This window comes from Dermochelys coriacea, chromosome 8 (assembly GCF_009764565.3).
Source record: "Dermochelys coriacea isolate rDerCor1 chromosome 8, rDerCor1.pri.v4, whole genome shotgun sequence".
Classification (NCBI taxonomy): domain Eukaryota; kingdom Metazoa; phylum Chordata; order Testudines; family Dermochelyidae; genus Dermochelys; species Dermochelys coriacea.
Genome location: NC_050075.1, coordinates 53,320,982 through 53,336,659, shown reverse-complemented (window position 1 = coordinate 53,336,659; position 15,678 = coordinate 53,320,982). Strand labels below are relative to the sequence as shown.

The 15,678-nt window shown below is 60.7% G+C and overlaps 1 protein-coding gene across 2 annotated transcripts in view; it reads right to left on the bottom strand.

Annotated features, from left to right (window-relative positions):
• XPR1 (xenotropic and polytropic retrovirus receptor 1) overlaps positions 1-15,678 on the bottom strand; it is a 227,981-nt gene that overhangs the window by 14,232 nt on the left and 198,071 nt on the right. For both annotated transcript variants that reach the window (XM_038412656.2, XM_043491391.1), the window contains exon 12: positions 15,160-15,326. In XM_038412656.2, coding sequence (XP_038268584.1) covers positions 15,160-15,326 — 167 coding nt within the window. The remainder of the gene's footprint in view (positions 1-15,159; positions 15,327-15,678) is intronic.

Here is a 15,678-nt window from a genome sequence, read left to right as displayed (position 1 = left end):
GCAGCGGACCCGTACTCCACCGGATGGCCTGTAGCGCGGGTGGGTGGGAGGGAGCTCGCCTGCCACCAGTCCCCTACCACCAAGCCAGAGCTCTTGACCCAGTTGACTTGGGCGGAAGCTGCGGCCGAGTAGATGGCCTGGGAAGCCTTCACCTGCACCATATCGCCCGGGTCCTGGACCACGAGGAGCACATCGTCAGCGTACGCTGACAGGACCAGCCACAGCTTCAGCTTCCACAGCACCAACCCCATCAACCTCCTGTGGAGGAGACAGAGGAAGGGCTCGATCGCCACAGTGTACAGCTGGCCCGAGAGGGGCACCCCTGCCGTACTCCTCACCCAAAGCTGACTGGTTCGGTCAGGGTCCAGTTGAGCTTAACTTGACACTCTGCGGAGGCGTACAGCACCTGGAGAAAACCCACAAACTGGGGTCCAAAGCCAAATGCTCGCAGAGTGCTCAGGAGATACCCGTGGTCTACCCTGTTGAACGCCTTCTCCTGTTCCAAGGACAGGAGTGCGAACGACACACCATCCCTACACCCGAGTTCCAAGAGATCCTGGGCCAGATACAGGTTTTTGAAGATGGTGCGGCCCAGGACGGTGTAGGTCTGGTCTGGGTGGACCACGTCTGCCAGCATGGACCCTACCCGCAGTGAGATGGCTTTCGCTACAACCTTGTAGTCCATGCTGAGGAGTGAGACGGGACGCAAATTTCATAAATCGCGGCGGTCCCCCTTTTTTGGCAATAAGGCGAGCATGGCTCGCCTGCATGAAAAAGGGAGGACCCCGTTCTGCAAAGACTCGGCCCAGACGGTAACTAGGTCTGGGCCGAGGACGTCCCAGAACACCCGGTAGAACTCCACAGTCAGCCTGTCTATGCCCGGAGATTTATTAGTGGGCATGCGGCGGAGGGCTTCCGAAAACTTGGCCAGAGTGAGAGGCAGCTCTAGCCGGTCTCGGTCGCCCATGCTGACTGTCAAGAGTTCGTCCCAGAGCACTCTGCAAGCATTAGGATCGGTCGGATCCAGGAAGAAAAGGCCTGCGTAGAAGGCCCTGGCCCTCCCGCACATCTCCGCTGGATCCATTTGGGGGGGTGCCGTCCTCTGCTAGGGAGCAGGTGACATGCTTCTTGGCCCCCCCTCTTTTTCTCCAGGGCATAGAAAAAGCGGGAGTCGCGATCCATCTCCCGAGGGAGGAGGATGCGGGATCGAACAAAGGCACCCTGGGCCCGGTGGTCTTCGAGGGCCCGGAGCTCCTCCCGCTTCTTCCAGCACGCCCCACAGAGGGATGGTTCCTCGGGGCTGGCGACCAGACGCCTCTCCAGCTCTAAGACCTCCTGTTCAACTGCCCTATCGCCGCATCCCTCCGTTGGCTGGCGCCCCTCGTGTAGTCACAGCAGAAGAGCCGGGCACACACCTTCCCCAGGTCCCACCACCGCCGCGCTGAGGGAAAGGCACGCTGCTGCCCTCGCCAGGCCAGCCAGAACTCCCGGAAGGATGCCACGAAGCCCACATCCTCCAACAAGCTGTTCTTAAAATGCCAATAGGCCAGCCCCGGCCTCTCTGCGCAGAGAGAGGCCATCACGGTGGCTAAATGATGATCGGAGAATGGGGTCGGCTGGATGCTGGAGGAGTAGGCCTGTGAAACATGGAAGCGTGATAAATAAATGCGGTTCAACCGGGAGTGATGTGACCGATGCGCCTCCACCTGGACAAAGGTGAACGTCGAGACGTCGTCCGGGTGGTGGTCGCGACAGATGTCCACCAGGGAGCGATGGTCAACTATCTCCCGGAGGACATCCGCTGCGGCCGGGCACTCCTCGGTCCCCAAGCGGTCCCGCTCCTCGAGGGTTGTATTAAAGTCCTGCCCAGGACCAGGCACTCGTGAGGATCCAAGGTGCCGAGGAAGGTGGACATCTGCTAAAAGAAACGCAGCTGCTCCGGGCCCAATGTTGGGGCATAGACATTAACAAGGTTGACCACAAACCCCCTTCATACGGCCTTGGAGGTGCAGCAGGCAGCCTGGCACAGCCTCGGCAACCCCCAGCTCCTCGGGCCGTAGTTTGGGGGAGAACAGGGTCACCACTCCAGCTGTACAAATTGTGAGATGGCTAAAGTAGACCCTGTCCCCCCAGTCCAGCTGCCAGCTATCTTTGGCAGCCGGATCTGTATGGGTCTCCTGCAGGAAAACCACAGAGTACCCCCCCCAAAGGAAGGAGAGCACCTGGCACCTGCGGAGACCCATCCTACAGCCCTGGGTGTTCAACGTTGCGATGGTGAGAGGTGCCATGAGGAGGGCTGGGGGGCGGGGGGGATCCTCGCCGGCAGGGACGCTTGTGGCTCCCAACAGATCGCACAACAATCCGTGACCTACCCGTAGGTGAGTAAGGAGTCATGGAAGTGGCGGACCCGCTGGTAGGCCGCGGTGGCCTGCTTCCCGGTCCTTTTACCCTCTCTCATGAGGGCCCTCGTGGCCCGGAGGATTTGATGGAAGTCCCCCCTGGCTGGAGAGCGAGCTGCACTTTGTTACGGGAGCCATGGATGTCCTCAAGGAACTCCCCCAGCTCCTCTCGCAGCGTATGGGGGGCCAGGGTCACTAGCCCCTGGCTATCCTCCGGAGGGACCCCCGACACAACCCTGTGGCCCACCAAGACGGGCAGGCAAGAGGCGGCCCCCTGATGTGGCGCCCTATGGGCTAGCGCCATGCGGCCCCCCTCAAACCCTGGCTCAAGTGGGGGCGGTGGAGGGAAGACAGAAACCCCTGGTGAGTCGGGACAGGGAAAGACAGAGGCCGTTCCCTGAGGACTATCCTCTGGGAGTGAGGAAATGATGGCCCCAGGAGTGGCAATGGCATCACGGGAGGTGGAGGGGATAGGGACAGGGTTGGCATCGGGGCAGGGCAGGGCAGGGATCCAATGTAAGAGCAGGGCAGGGGTCGGGAGCAGAATCAGGGAGAGGGGCAAAGGCAGGATCCTGGGCCCCAGTGGCCAGGCCGCTGCAAAATGGCCCCTCTTGGGCAAGCTCAGGGATCGGGAGGGTGGGAAGGGGGCCCTCCATGATGCTGGGCTCTGGCTCCATGGCTGGTGTAGTAGCCACAGCATCGAAAGGTGGACAGTCTTCAGTGGGGTCCCCGCCCAGGAAGAAGGTCGGTTGCCCCATGCCCACGAGGGATATCACATAGGGCTCGGGGTCCCAGCCGCATGGCACCGGCCATCGCCTCAGTGGGCTCGGCGGCCGATAGCAGGGTGTCACCTGCGGCCAGGCAGATGGAGGAGCCCAGGGAACCCTCGGAGGTGGGAGCGGAAGCAGCGGTTACGGGGAGGGAGCATGGAGAAGGGGAGGCTGAGATGACGTCGCTCAGATTGAGGCCCGCTGGCATAGGGTCGTCCTCCCCCGGGTGACCGGGGTCAGACCCAGGGCCTCGATCTCCTTGTAGATGGAAGGGAGCTCTCCTTCCACCACCCCGGAGTTCTCCCTGCCAGTGCCTGAAGCGACACTCGCCTCGGGGCTCACAGGGGCTCCAGATGGTAACAGGGCAGGAGGGGCTCCATTAGGGGCTTGGAGGGGAGGGACTCCAATGGAGGGGAGGTATTGCTCTTCTGTGCTGCCATGCCTTCCCCAGCTGGCACCGGTGGATGGAACGCACCCGCGGGCAAGGCAGAAGGCTCAGCATCAGTGCCCCCCTTTCTGGTCTTCCGGGGAGCTTCTGCATCGGTGGAGAGGAGCGGAGCTTGAGCCTTCCGCTTGCCCCGCTTCCCCTGGACTAGGGTCCAGCCCTCCGTGGCATCATCTGGGTGCCGGCTAACAGGGGTCGGGTCGGGTCGGGGGGCTGGGGTGATGGCTCAGGGACTGTGGGAGGCAGCAGTGGGGCAGCATGAGGGAGGGAATTTCCCCCTGGGGCGGGCCCGCTCCCAGGCTTGGCGGTATCCCTGCTGCACCCTCCTCTAGGAGCCCCACCGGATTGTAGGCAGCAGAGGTGGGGCTCTCCCGCTCGTCTGGGTGTGCTGGGGGAAGTACCCCTTGGGCCCGAGTGGGAGCACTGGTGGACTGAGGAGGAAGAGGGGCGGCTCCGGGCACCGGGCAGCCTGGGGCATCGGCAATGACAGGGCTGGCCTCCTACCGGGGCTCAGGAGTCCCAGATGCCCCCCCTTGCCGGGCCAGGGGGCAGTCCCTCCGGACGTGCCCCATCGCCCAGCAGAGGTAGCACCTGGCCTCCCCCGTGGAATAATGCACCCAGTAATGGGCCCCCTGGTAGGGGACCAGAAATGACCCCTCGAGTACCTCTCCGTCATGCGCCGGCGGCGACAGTTGAAACTGCACTTGCCGGCGGAACGAGAGGACGTGACGGAGGGCAGGGTCTTTGCAGCCCAACGGGAGAGGGCTGACAACAGAGATGGGTTTCCCCAGGGTGGAGAGGGCTGGTAACAGAGCGGCATTGGGAAGAAAAGGAAGGACAGAGGTCAGGACCAGGCAGACACCCAGGTCCTCTAGCGGCTGCAGGGGGACGAACACCCCCCCCACTGCCAGGCCCTTCTCCACCACCGCCTGGGTGGTGGCCTCCAATGCTAAGAAGACAACGACCTTCCCATACATTTTGGAGGCTGCCACACTGGCCATGGGCCTCACCACCGTCACCAATGCCTGCATGTAGGTCTCCACATGGGGTGAGGCGGGCACCAGAAGGCAACAGACGCCGTGCTTCCTGGTCATGGTGGGAAAGGGGCCCCGGCTGCTATAGCTGGTAGCGGAGGCAGTGGGCGCGAGAGATGACGTAGCGGCAGGCAGGGGGGATGCTGCCATCTAGGCGTACGCCCTGGGGGCCGGGGGAGGGACACCCGCAGAGCTGGTGGAGGAAACAGTGGGGAGGGACGACACAGCCAGTGGTGGGGCTGCGGCCGGTGGGGGCAGCCCCTGCCATGGAGGGCCTGGTCTTTTTAGTGGGGCCCTTCCCATTCTTCTTACCCTGGCCCTTCCTGCCGCCTGAGGGGGTGAGGGACTTGGCACTAGCGGAGGTCAGCGGGGCTGGTGGCAGGTGGTTTGGCAGCAGCGGTTGAGGTAGAGGCTTGGGGGGGTGATAGAGGGTCAGGCGGGGGAGGGGCAGCTGGGGCTGCTGGAGGGGACCCACCCGCCGTGTCCCCTGCCATAATGAGCAGAGAGGGAGGAAAAAACACCAGAGAGAGGAGGGGATGGGGGAGGCAGGTCGACCACTCCTCCCCGCTAGGCTGCAGGCAGGGGAGGAAGGCGACAAAAGGGATGGGCTGGACAGGGGGGCTATCAAGGGCTTGTGGGGGACAGTCACCGACTCATGATAGGAATCCGGCTCCTCTAGCTGCACTAGGGGAGGGGGGTCATAACAACGTTAGGGGAGTGCAGTGAGATAGGGGCAAACTCAAACAGGGGAAGGGCACAAGCACATGGGCGGGGGCATGGGCGCACTGAGTAAGGGGTCAATCAGGGCAGGGGACCACGTGGGGAGAGGGGAGAACCAGGCTGGAGATAGGACAGGGAACCAAAGGGCTGGCGGCAGAGGCTAGGGCGGGGCAAACAAACAAAAGCTGCAGAAGGAAAAGGGCGGGGCAGGCAAATAAACTGAAGCTAGCAAGGTACTGTGGTAAAAAGGAGGGCAAAAGGCTGCAAGGGGCAAAATGGGTCAGACAGCAAGGGACAAAGCTAGGGGGCTTGCTGAAGGGGGTCAGTCTAAGGGGGGGGTCACGTGCGCTCACGTGCGCTTGCACTAAAGAGTCAGTATGGGCTGGCTGCCGCTTCAGGCCCAAAAAGGTGGAAAAAGGGCGCAGCCAGCCAAGCAAGCAGTGGAGTCCCAGAGGCAGGAGCTTGAGGCAGGTGGTAAGTGTCCACTGGGGGTGGTGGAGGGGGCAGTGACGACAGTGGTGGTGGTGGTTGGGGTGGGACGACACAGATGGACTGGGAGGCAGGCTCCACGCCACATCCCGTGTCCCCACAAACACAGTCAAAACCCCCACCACAAGAGCACAGTTCAAAAGTTACTCAGCCTTAAGGCCCCCTCCACGGTGGTCTGCAGAGTCCCTATGCGCTCTCCCAGCAGCAGATGGCCTCTTCCCCTCCTCCTTCGGGGTCCAGCAGCTCCCAGGCAGCAGCCCGGTGACCAGGCAGGCAGAAAGGACCCCTCACAGGTGGTGGTGATGGTCGTGTCTGCAGAAGCAACGGCTGGGGCTGGGGTCCCTCACTCCCCCTTCTCAGGAGTGGGCCAGGAGGCCCGCTTGACAGGGGCTGCAGTTGGAGCAGTAGCAGCACCCGAGGGTTGGGGGTCCAGCAGCCGGCCAGCAACTATGTAGCAGAGAAGGGGGAGGGTATTTGGCCCAGCCAGGGGAGCAGCTGGAGCAGCAACAGCACTAACCATATTGGGATCCAGGAAGTGGGTGGGCAAAGCCTGTCCACTGCTAAAGGATCCCCCCTCAGCCCAAGAGGGGGGTCCACAGGACCTGGAAAGCCAAATAATTACAGGGGACAACTAATGAACAACGGGGGCAGGGGTGCGGTTAAAGGGTCAAACGAAGGGAACCAGACGGGGACACCAAGCAGAAAACCCTGGACAGCTCCCACTGTTCCTCGAAGGTGTCCAGGGAATCAGCGGACGCCGCCCAGAGGAACTCTGCCTGGATACGTGAATAGACGGAGGATCGGAAATAGGCCCCACAGTCACAGGAGACTCCATCGGCCAACCTCCTCACCCTGGTTTTATAGATGGCCACTTTAGCCAGGGCCAGGAGGAGGTTGACCAGGAGGTCCCGTGACTTGGTGGGGCCATGGACAGGGAGTGCATAGATAAGAAGGTGAGGGGAAAAGTGCAACCAAAATCTTAACAAAATATTCATGAGGAGCCAGAATAGGGGCTGCAACCTGGTGCATTCTAGGGTAGCCGTGCACCAGGGTTTCCCTCACACCGCAAAAGGGGCAGGTGTCTGGGATTGGGGTAAACCGCGCCAAGTACACGCTTGTGCTCACCGCCCCGTGAAGGAGCCGCCAACTGATATCCCCAGCGGGTCTCGGAACCAATGTGGAATAGAGGCCGGCCCACCGGGGCTCCGCACCCTCTAAGGATGGCAGGAAGTCCCGCCACTTTGTGTCAGGGCGGGATGCGAGGGTGAGGACATGAAGGGTGTGGAGCACGAGCGTGTATAGATGTTTCCTTGGCGCAGTCTGAAAACAGACCGGCTGCAGCTCGGGTAGCCGGCTCATGGTGAAGGGGCAGGGGGCCGGTCAGGTCCACGAAGCAGGGGCCCGATGAAAAGGTCCGGAGGGCCTGGCGTGGAGGGTGGTCAGGGCACACCCTCCCTTAGGACCTGGTCAAGGAAAACCCAAGCAGTGGGCGGCAAAGCGGCCTGAAGTACGCACAGGGGAGTACAAGGTCTGGAGAGCCCCATGCGCTGAGCGAGCATCAGTGGATCTAGCCAGTCTCCCTGGTCGTAGTCCAGGAGGTCTCCGACTCTTGTGACTTCTGCCAGGACCAACCTCTGGAGCACCGAGGGGGACTCCGCCACCTGCACATGAAGCTGGGGGCTGTGTAGTCCGTGCTGAGGAGCGAGATGGGACACCAATTCCGTAAATCGTGGAGATCCCCCTTCTTTGGCAATAAGGCGAGCATGGCTCGCCTGCACGAAAGAGGGAGGACTCCGCTCTGCAAAGACTTGGCCCAGATGGTGACTAGGTCTGGGCCGAGGACGTCCCAGAACACCCGGTAGAACTCCACAGTCAGCCTGTCTATGCCCGGAGATTTATTAGTGGGCATGCGGCGGAGGGCTTCCGAAAACTTGGCCAGAGTGAGAGGCAGCTCTAGCCGGCCTCGGTCTCCCATGCTGACCGTCGGGAGTCCGTCCCAGAGCACTCTGCAAGTGTTAGGATCGGTCGGATCCAAGGAGAAAAGGCCTGCGTAGAAGGACCAGGCCCTCCCGCACATCTCCACCGGATCCGTGAGGAGGGTGCCATCCTCCGCGAGGAGGCAGGTGACATGCTTCTTAGCCCCCCTCTTTTTCTCCAGAGCGTAGAAGAAGCGGGAGCCGCGATCCATCTCCCGAAGGAGGCAGATGTGGGACTGAACAAAGGCACCCTGGGCCTGGTGGTCCTCGAGGGCCCGGAGCTCCTCCCACTTCTCCCGGCACGCCCCGTAGAGGGATGAATCCTCGGGGCTGGCGGCCAGATGCCTCTCCAGCTCTAAGACCTCCCGTTCCAACTGCCCTATCGCTGCATCCCTCCGTCGGCTGGCGCCCCTCGCGTAGTAATGGCAGAAGAGCTGGGCGCACACCTTCCCCAGGTCCCACCACTGCCGCGCCGAGGGAAAGGCACGCTGCTGCCCTCGCCAGGCCAGCCAGAACTCCCGGAACGATGCCACGAAGCCCGCATCCTCCAACAAGCTGTTGTTAAAGTGCCAATAGGCCGGCCCCGGCTTCTCCGCGCAGAGAGACCGTCACGGTGGCTAGGTGGTGATCAGAGAACGGGGCCGGCTGAATGCTGAAGGAGTAGGCCCGTAAAAGGTGGAAACGTGATAAGTAGATGCGGTGCAACCGGGAGTGGCGCGACTGATGGACCTCCACCCGGACAAAGGTGAACGTCGAGACATTGTCTGGGTGGTGGTCGCGCCAGACGTCCACCAGGGAGCAATGGTCGACTATCCCCCGGAGGACATCCGCGACGGCCGGGCACTGCTCGATCCCCGAGCGGTCCCGCTCCTCAAGGGTTGTATTGAAGTCCCCGCCCAGGACCAGGCACTCACGAGGATCCAAGGTGCCGAGGAAGGCGGACGCCTGCTGAAAGAAACGCTCCATTCCGGGCCCGATGTCGGGGCATAGACATTGACAAGATTGACTACGAACCCCTCCATACGGACCCGGAGATGCAGCAGACGGCCCGGCACAGCCTCGACGACCTCCAGCACCTCGGGCCATAGGTCGGGGGAGAACAGGTCGCCACTCCAGCCGTACGAACTGTGAGATGGCTAAAGTAGACCCTGTCCCCCCAATCCAGCTGCCAGCTGTCTTCGGCGGTCGGGTCCGTGTGGGTCTCCTGCAGGAAAACCACAGAGTACCCCCCCCGAAGGAAGGAGAGCACCTGGCACCTGCGGAGACCCATCCTACAGCCACGGGTGTTCAACGTTGCGATGGTGAGAGGTGTCATGAGGAGGGCTCAGGGGGATCCTCACTGGCAGGGATGCTTGCGGCTCCCAACGGACCGCGCAACAATCTGTGACCTACCCGTAGGTGAGTAAGGAGTCACGGAAGAGGCGGACCCGCCGGTAGGCCGCGTCGCCCTGCTTACCGGTCCTTTTGCCTTCCCCCATGAGGGCCCTCGCAGCCCAGAGGATAAGATGGAAGTCCCCCCATGGCTGGAGAGCGAGCTGCACCTTGTTACGGGAGCCACGAACGTCCTCAAGGAATTTCTGCAGCTCCTCTTGCAGCGTATGGGGGTCCGGGGTCACTAGCCCTCGGCTTTGCTCCGGAGGGACCGCCGACACAGCCCCGTGGCCCACCGAGACGGGCAGGCAAGGGGCGGACCCCCGACGTGGTGCCCGATGGGCTGGCACCACATGGCCCCCCTCAAACCCCGGCTCAAGTGGGGGCGGCGGAGGGAAGATAGCAGCCCCTGGTGAGTCGGGACTGGGAAATACAGAGGCCGCTCCCTGGCGACTATCCTCTGGGGGCGAGGAGATGGTGGCCCAGGGGCGGCAATGATATCACGGGAGGTGAAGGGGACAGGGACGGGGTTGACATCAAGGGCAGGGCAGGGATCCAGAGTAGGAGCAGGACAGGGGTTGGAAGCAGAGTCAGGGTGAGGGGCAAAGGCAGGATCCTGAGCTCCAGGAGCTACGCAACTGGAAATTGGCCCCCCTCGGTGGAGCTCAAGGGACTCGGGGGTGGGAAGGGGGCCCTCCGTGATGCTGGGCTCTGGCACCACGGCCAGCGGAGTAGCCACAAAATCTCCAGTGGGGTCCCCGCCTGGGAAGGAGGTCGGTTGCCCCACGCCCACAAGGGACAGCCCGTGGGGCCTGGGTCCCAGCCGCATGGCACCGGCACCGGCCTCAATGGGCTCGGCAGCCGACAGTAGGGTGCCACCCGTGGTTGGGCAGATGGAGGAGCCCAGGCAACCCTCGGGGGCGGGAGCAGAAGCAGCAGTTGGGGGTGGGGGGAGCATGGAGAAGGGTGGGTCGGGGTGAAGTCGCTCAGATCGAGGCCCGCTGGCAGAGGGTCGTCCTCCCCCTGGGTGACTGGGGTCAGACCCAGGGCCTCGATCTCCTCGTAGATGGAGGGGAGCTCTCCTTCCACCACCCTGGAGGTCTCCCCGCCAGTGCCCAAAGCGACACTCGCCTCGGGGCTCACAGGTGCTCCGGATGGTAACGGGGCAGGGGGGGCTCCATTGGGGGCCTTGGAGAGAAGGGGCTCTAATGGAGGGATGGTACTGCTCTCCTGTGCTGCCACGCCTTCCCCAGCCAGCACTGGGGGATGGAACGCGCCCGTGGGCAAGACAGAGGGCTTGGCATTGGTGCCCCCTTTTCTGGTCTTCCGGGGGGCTGCCGCAGCGGTGGAAGGGAGCAGAGCTTGAGCCTTCCGCTTGCCCCGTTTCCCCTGGACTAGGGCCCAGCCCTCCATGGCATCATCAGGGGGCCGGCTAACAGGGGTCGGATCGGGAGGCAGGGGTGATGGCTCAGGGACTGTGGGAGGCAGCGGCGGAGCAGCATGAGGGAGGGAAAAATCCCCCTGAGGCAGGCCCTCTCCCACGCTCGGTGGTATCCCTGCCGCACCCTCCTCTAGATGCCCTGCCAGACTGCAGGCAGCAGAGGCGGGGCTCTCCCACTCGTCTGGGCGTGCTGGGGGGAGCGCTCCTTGGGCCCGAGCGGGAGCAGTGGTAGGACTGAGTAGGAGGAGGGGTGGCTCCAGGTGCCGGGCAACAAGGGGCACCGGCGATGATGGGGCCGGCGCCCCACCGGGGCTCGGGGGTCCCGGATGCACCTCCTTGCCGGGCCAAGGGGCAGTCCCTCCGGACGTGCCCCATCGCCCGGCAGAGGTAGCACTGGGCCTCCCCCGTGTATAGTGCACCCAGTAATGGGCCCCCTGGTAGGGGACTAAAAAGGACTCCTCAAGCACCTCTCCATCACACGCCACCGATGGCAGTTGAAGCTGCACTTGCCGGCGGAACGAGAGGACGTGACGGAGAGTGGGGTCCTTGCAGCCCAGTGAGAGAGGGCTCAGAACGGAAAGGGAAAGAGAAAGGGGCTTCCCCAGGGTCGAGAGGGCAGGTAATAGGGTGGCATTGGGAAGGAAGGGAGGGACTGAGGTCAGGACGAGGCGGACGCCCAGGTCGTCCAGCGGCTCCAGGGGGACGAACAGGCCCCCCCACTGCCAGGTCCTTCTCCACCGCCTCCTGGGCAGCGGCCTCCGATGCTAAAAAGAAGACGACTTTCCCATACGTTTTGGAGGCTGCCACAATGGCCATGCGCCCCACCACCCTTGCACGTAGGTTTCCACGTGGGGTGAGGTGGGCACCAGGAGGCAACGGATGCCATGCCTGCCATGGAGGGCCTGGTCTTTTTGGCGGGGCCCTTCTCCTTCTTTTTCCCCTGGCCCTTCCCGCCGGCTGAGGGGGCTCCCCCGGAATCTGAGGGGGCGAGAGGCATGGCAGCAGCAGCAGAGGTCACCCCAGTGCCCACCACTGCCGGCGCCCCGGCGGGGGCAGGTGGTTTGGCAGCAGCGGGTGAGGTAGAGGCTTGGGGTAGTGACGGAGGGGCAGGCGGAGGAAGGGTGTCTGGGGCTGCTGGAGGGGCCTCACCCGTCGTGTCCCCCTCCTTAAGAAGCGGGGGGGGGGAGAAAACACTAGAGAGAGGAGAGGAGAGGGGAGGCAGGTCGACCACTCCTCCCCGCTAGGCTGCAGGCAGGGGAGGCGGGCGCCAAAAAAGGCGGGGCTGGACAGGGGGGTATCCATGGCGGATAGGAGTCCGGCTCCTCTAGCTGCACTAGGGGAGGGAGGTTACAAGAATGTTAGGGGGGTGCAGTGAAATAGGGGCAAACTCAAACAGGGGAAGAGCACAAGCGCATGGGCGGGGGCATAGGTGCACTGGGTAAGGGGCCAATCAGGGAAGGGGTACCACATGCGGGGAGGGGGAGAACCAGGCCGGAGGCAGGACAGGGAACCGAAGAGCTAGCTTCAGAGGCCAGGGCAGGGCAAACAAACAAAAGCTGCAGAGGGAAAAGGGCGGGGCAGGCAAAACAAAACTGAAGCCAGCGAGGTGCTGGGGTAAAGGGGAGGGCAAGAAGGCTGCAAGGGGCAAAATGGGGCAGGTAACGGGGGACAAAGCTGGGGCTCACTAATGGGGTCCAGTCCAGGGGGATGGGGGGGGAAGTGCGCCCATGTGCGCTTTCAAAGAGTCAGTGTGGGCTGGCTGCTGCTTCAGGCCCAAAAGGTGGTGAAAGGGCACGGCAGGCCAAGCAAGCAGCGGAATCCCAGAGGCAGGAGTGAGGCAGATGGTATGCAGCCAGTGGGGGTGGCGGAGGGGGTAGCGGTGATGGTACTGGTGGGGGTTGGGGGGGACACAGATGGATCGGGGGGCAGCCCCACGCCACACCCCCTGTGTCCCTGGAGACACACTCAAGACCCCCACCACAAGAGCACAGTTCAAAAGTTACTCAGCCTTAAGGCACCCTCCACGGTGGTCTGCAGAGTCCCTGTGCGCTTTCCCAGCAGCAGATCATAGAATCATAGAATCATAGAATATCAGGGTTGGAAGGGACCCCAGAAGGTCATCTAGTCCAACCCCCTGCTCAAAGCAGGACCAAGTCCCAGTTAAATCATCCCAGCTAGGGCTTTGTCAAGCCTGACCTTAAAAACCTCTAAGGAAGGAGATTCTACCACCTCCCTAGGTAACGCATTCCAGTGTTTCACCACCCTCTTAGTGAAAAAGTTTGGGGATGAGGGGGATGTCCTCTTCCCCTCCTCCTTTGGGGTCCAGCAGCTCCCAGGAAGCAGCCTGGTGGCCAGGCAGGCAGAAAGGACCCCTCACAGGTGGTGGTGATGGTCGTGTCTGCAGAAGCAACGGCTGGGGCTGGGGTCCCTCACTCCCCCCTTCTCGGGAGCGGGCCAGGAGGCCCCCCTGACAGGGGCTGCAGTTGGAGCAGTAGCAGCACCCAAGGGTTGGGGGTCCAGCAGTCGGCCAGCAACCAGACAGCAGAGAAAGGGGATGGTATTTGGCCCAGCCAGAGGAGCAGCAACAGCACTAGCAGCAGGGAGAGCCCAGGGCCTAGGAGCAGTAGCCCTCTCCCTCCTCCTCTCTCCAGGCCAGAGGGCTACAGGAGAGTGATCAAAGGAAAATATATTAGCCCCAGATTAAGCAGGTCCCTTTTCCCTGGGTAAGGGAACAGGGAAGGTTCCAGAACAATCAGGAACCTTCTGGAGACAATTAAGACAGGCTGATTAGAACACCTGCAGCCAATCAAGAAGCTGCTAGAATCAATTAAGGCAGGCAAATCAGGGCACCTGGGTTTAAAAAGGAGCTCACTTCAGTTTGTGGTGTGTGTGTGAGAAGCTAGGAGCAAGAGGCGCTAGGAGCTGAGAGTGAGAACGCATACTGTTGGAGGACTGAGCAATACAAGTATCATCAGACACCAGGAGGAAGGTCCTATGGTGAGGATAAAGAAGGTGTTGCGAGGAGGCCATGGGGAAGTAGCTCAGGGAGTTGTAGCTGTTGCACAGCTGTTCCAGGAGGCACTCTAAACAGCTGCATACCACAGGGCCCTGGGCTGGAACCCAGAGTAGAGGGCGGGCCCAGATTCCCCCCAAACCTCACAACTCCTAGTCAGACACAGGAGGAGTTGACCTGGACTGTGGGTTCATGAAAATGGCCAAACTGAGGGCTGCTGTGAACTCCAAGGCGAGCAAATCTGCCAATAAGCGCAAGACCCACCAACGTAGAGGAAGAACTTTGTCACAAGACCTTTTATGTCTTCCTGTCTCTGCTTTTCAATAGTGGGAGGAAAAGGGGCAACTATCTACAAATAACTGAAGGGTGTAAACATTAAGGAGAAAGGAATTAATTAGGATGGTATAATTGGGAATATAACAAGGATCAACAAGATGAAATTAAAAGGCAAGTTTAGGTCCTGATGGATACCGCTAAGCACAATTCTCCAGCTTCAGTGTGCTGGGCCCATGCACACCTGAGTGAAATACACATCTGCAACCACTGGGGGAGCAAACAGCTGAGCATCTCTCTCTATCAGTGTTATAGAGGGCGGACAATTTATGAATTTACCCGGAATAAGTTTTATACAGAGTAAAGCAGATTTATTTGGGGTTTGGTTCCCATTTGGAATTGGGTATCTTGGTGCTGGAGAGATAACTAAAAAGAGCTCAGTAGGTTAAGTCTGCAGCTTTGGGGGCATGGACCAGACCCTGGGTCTGTGTTGCAGCAGGCTAGCGTGACTGGCTCAACAAGACAGGGTTCTGGAAGTCCCAAGCTGGCAGGGAAAACGGGCTCAGAGGTAATGTCAGCACATCAGGCGACAGTCCCAAGGGGGTCTCTGAGACTGAACCCATCACAATGGGTATTACTTTTTTGCTCTCTGTAGGCACTGGCTTCCTCCGGGCCTGGGCCTTGCAACCAACTGCCCCCTTCCCCTAAGCCCCCACCCCGTTCCACCTCTTCCCGCCCCTGCTCAGCCCCAGACCCCAACCCCCCGCTACTTCTCCCAAGTCCTCACCCTGCCCCTTCCCGCCCATTTCCATCCTCTCCCCTAAGCATGTTCCCCCCAGCGCCTCCAGCATACCGTGAAACAGCTGATTGCGGCAGGCGCTGGGAGGAAGGGGGAGGAGTTGATCGGCAGGGTCGCTGGCAGGCGGGAGGCACTGTGGAGGAAGGGGAGGGGAGAAGCTGGCTGCCAGTGGGTGCTAAGCACCCTTTAATTTTTTTTCCTGTGGGTGTTCCAGCCCTGGAGCACCCACAGAGTCAGTGCCTCTGGCTTTCAATAATCATAAAAAGGATGGGACTGTCTCTTTAGTAACGGACAGATTATACTATCAGAACTTCTGACACACTGCATTTTAGACACTCCAGCAACCAGTCAGAATGTACCTTTAATCCCAAGTGTTTTGTTAAAACATTGGCAGACCCTCCCCAAAATGACAAAAGGCTATGTACTCACTTTCTGTGGGTAGACGATCTCTTCCCGAAGAAAGGTATTTTCACCTGCATTCTTGTCAAAGAGACCCCAGTCCATCTTCAGGTCCCAAATAAGGGTGTAGCAGGAACTGATTAAATAGAAGACAATCCACAGGTAGAAGAACACTTGGGTGTCACTGTGGTTTTGAGCTGCAAGAGAGAAACAACCGCATGATTCTGCATAATTTTAAACATTTCTTATAGCTGTACCAAAATTGACCACCAAAACTCCACATGACTGATGGTAGTTCCCCTTTTAACCAAGCTCCCTGTCCACCAGGCTAAATAAACTCTCTGAAAGCCTTATCAGAGGTACCTTTAAGTTACAGTCTGAATTCTTCCTCAAGCTCACTTTAATATGTTGTGCTTGATATGGAAATAATTGTTTAAATTTGCCTTGTTTGGGAAACTTGCTAGTTTGTAGGTATATTTTTGTAAATAAAGTTCTTTCACTCCAGCATAGGACTGACTATATTGATTCCTCAACCCTACTGTATTCTCT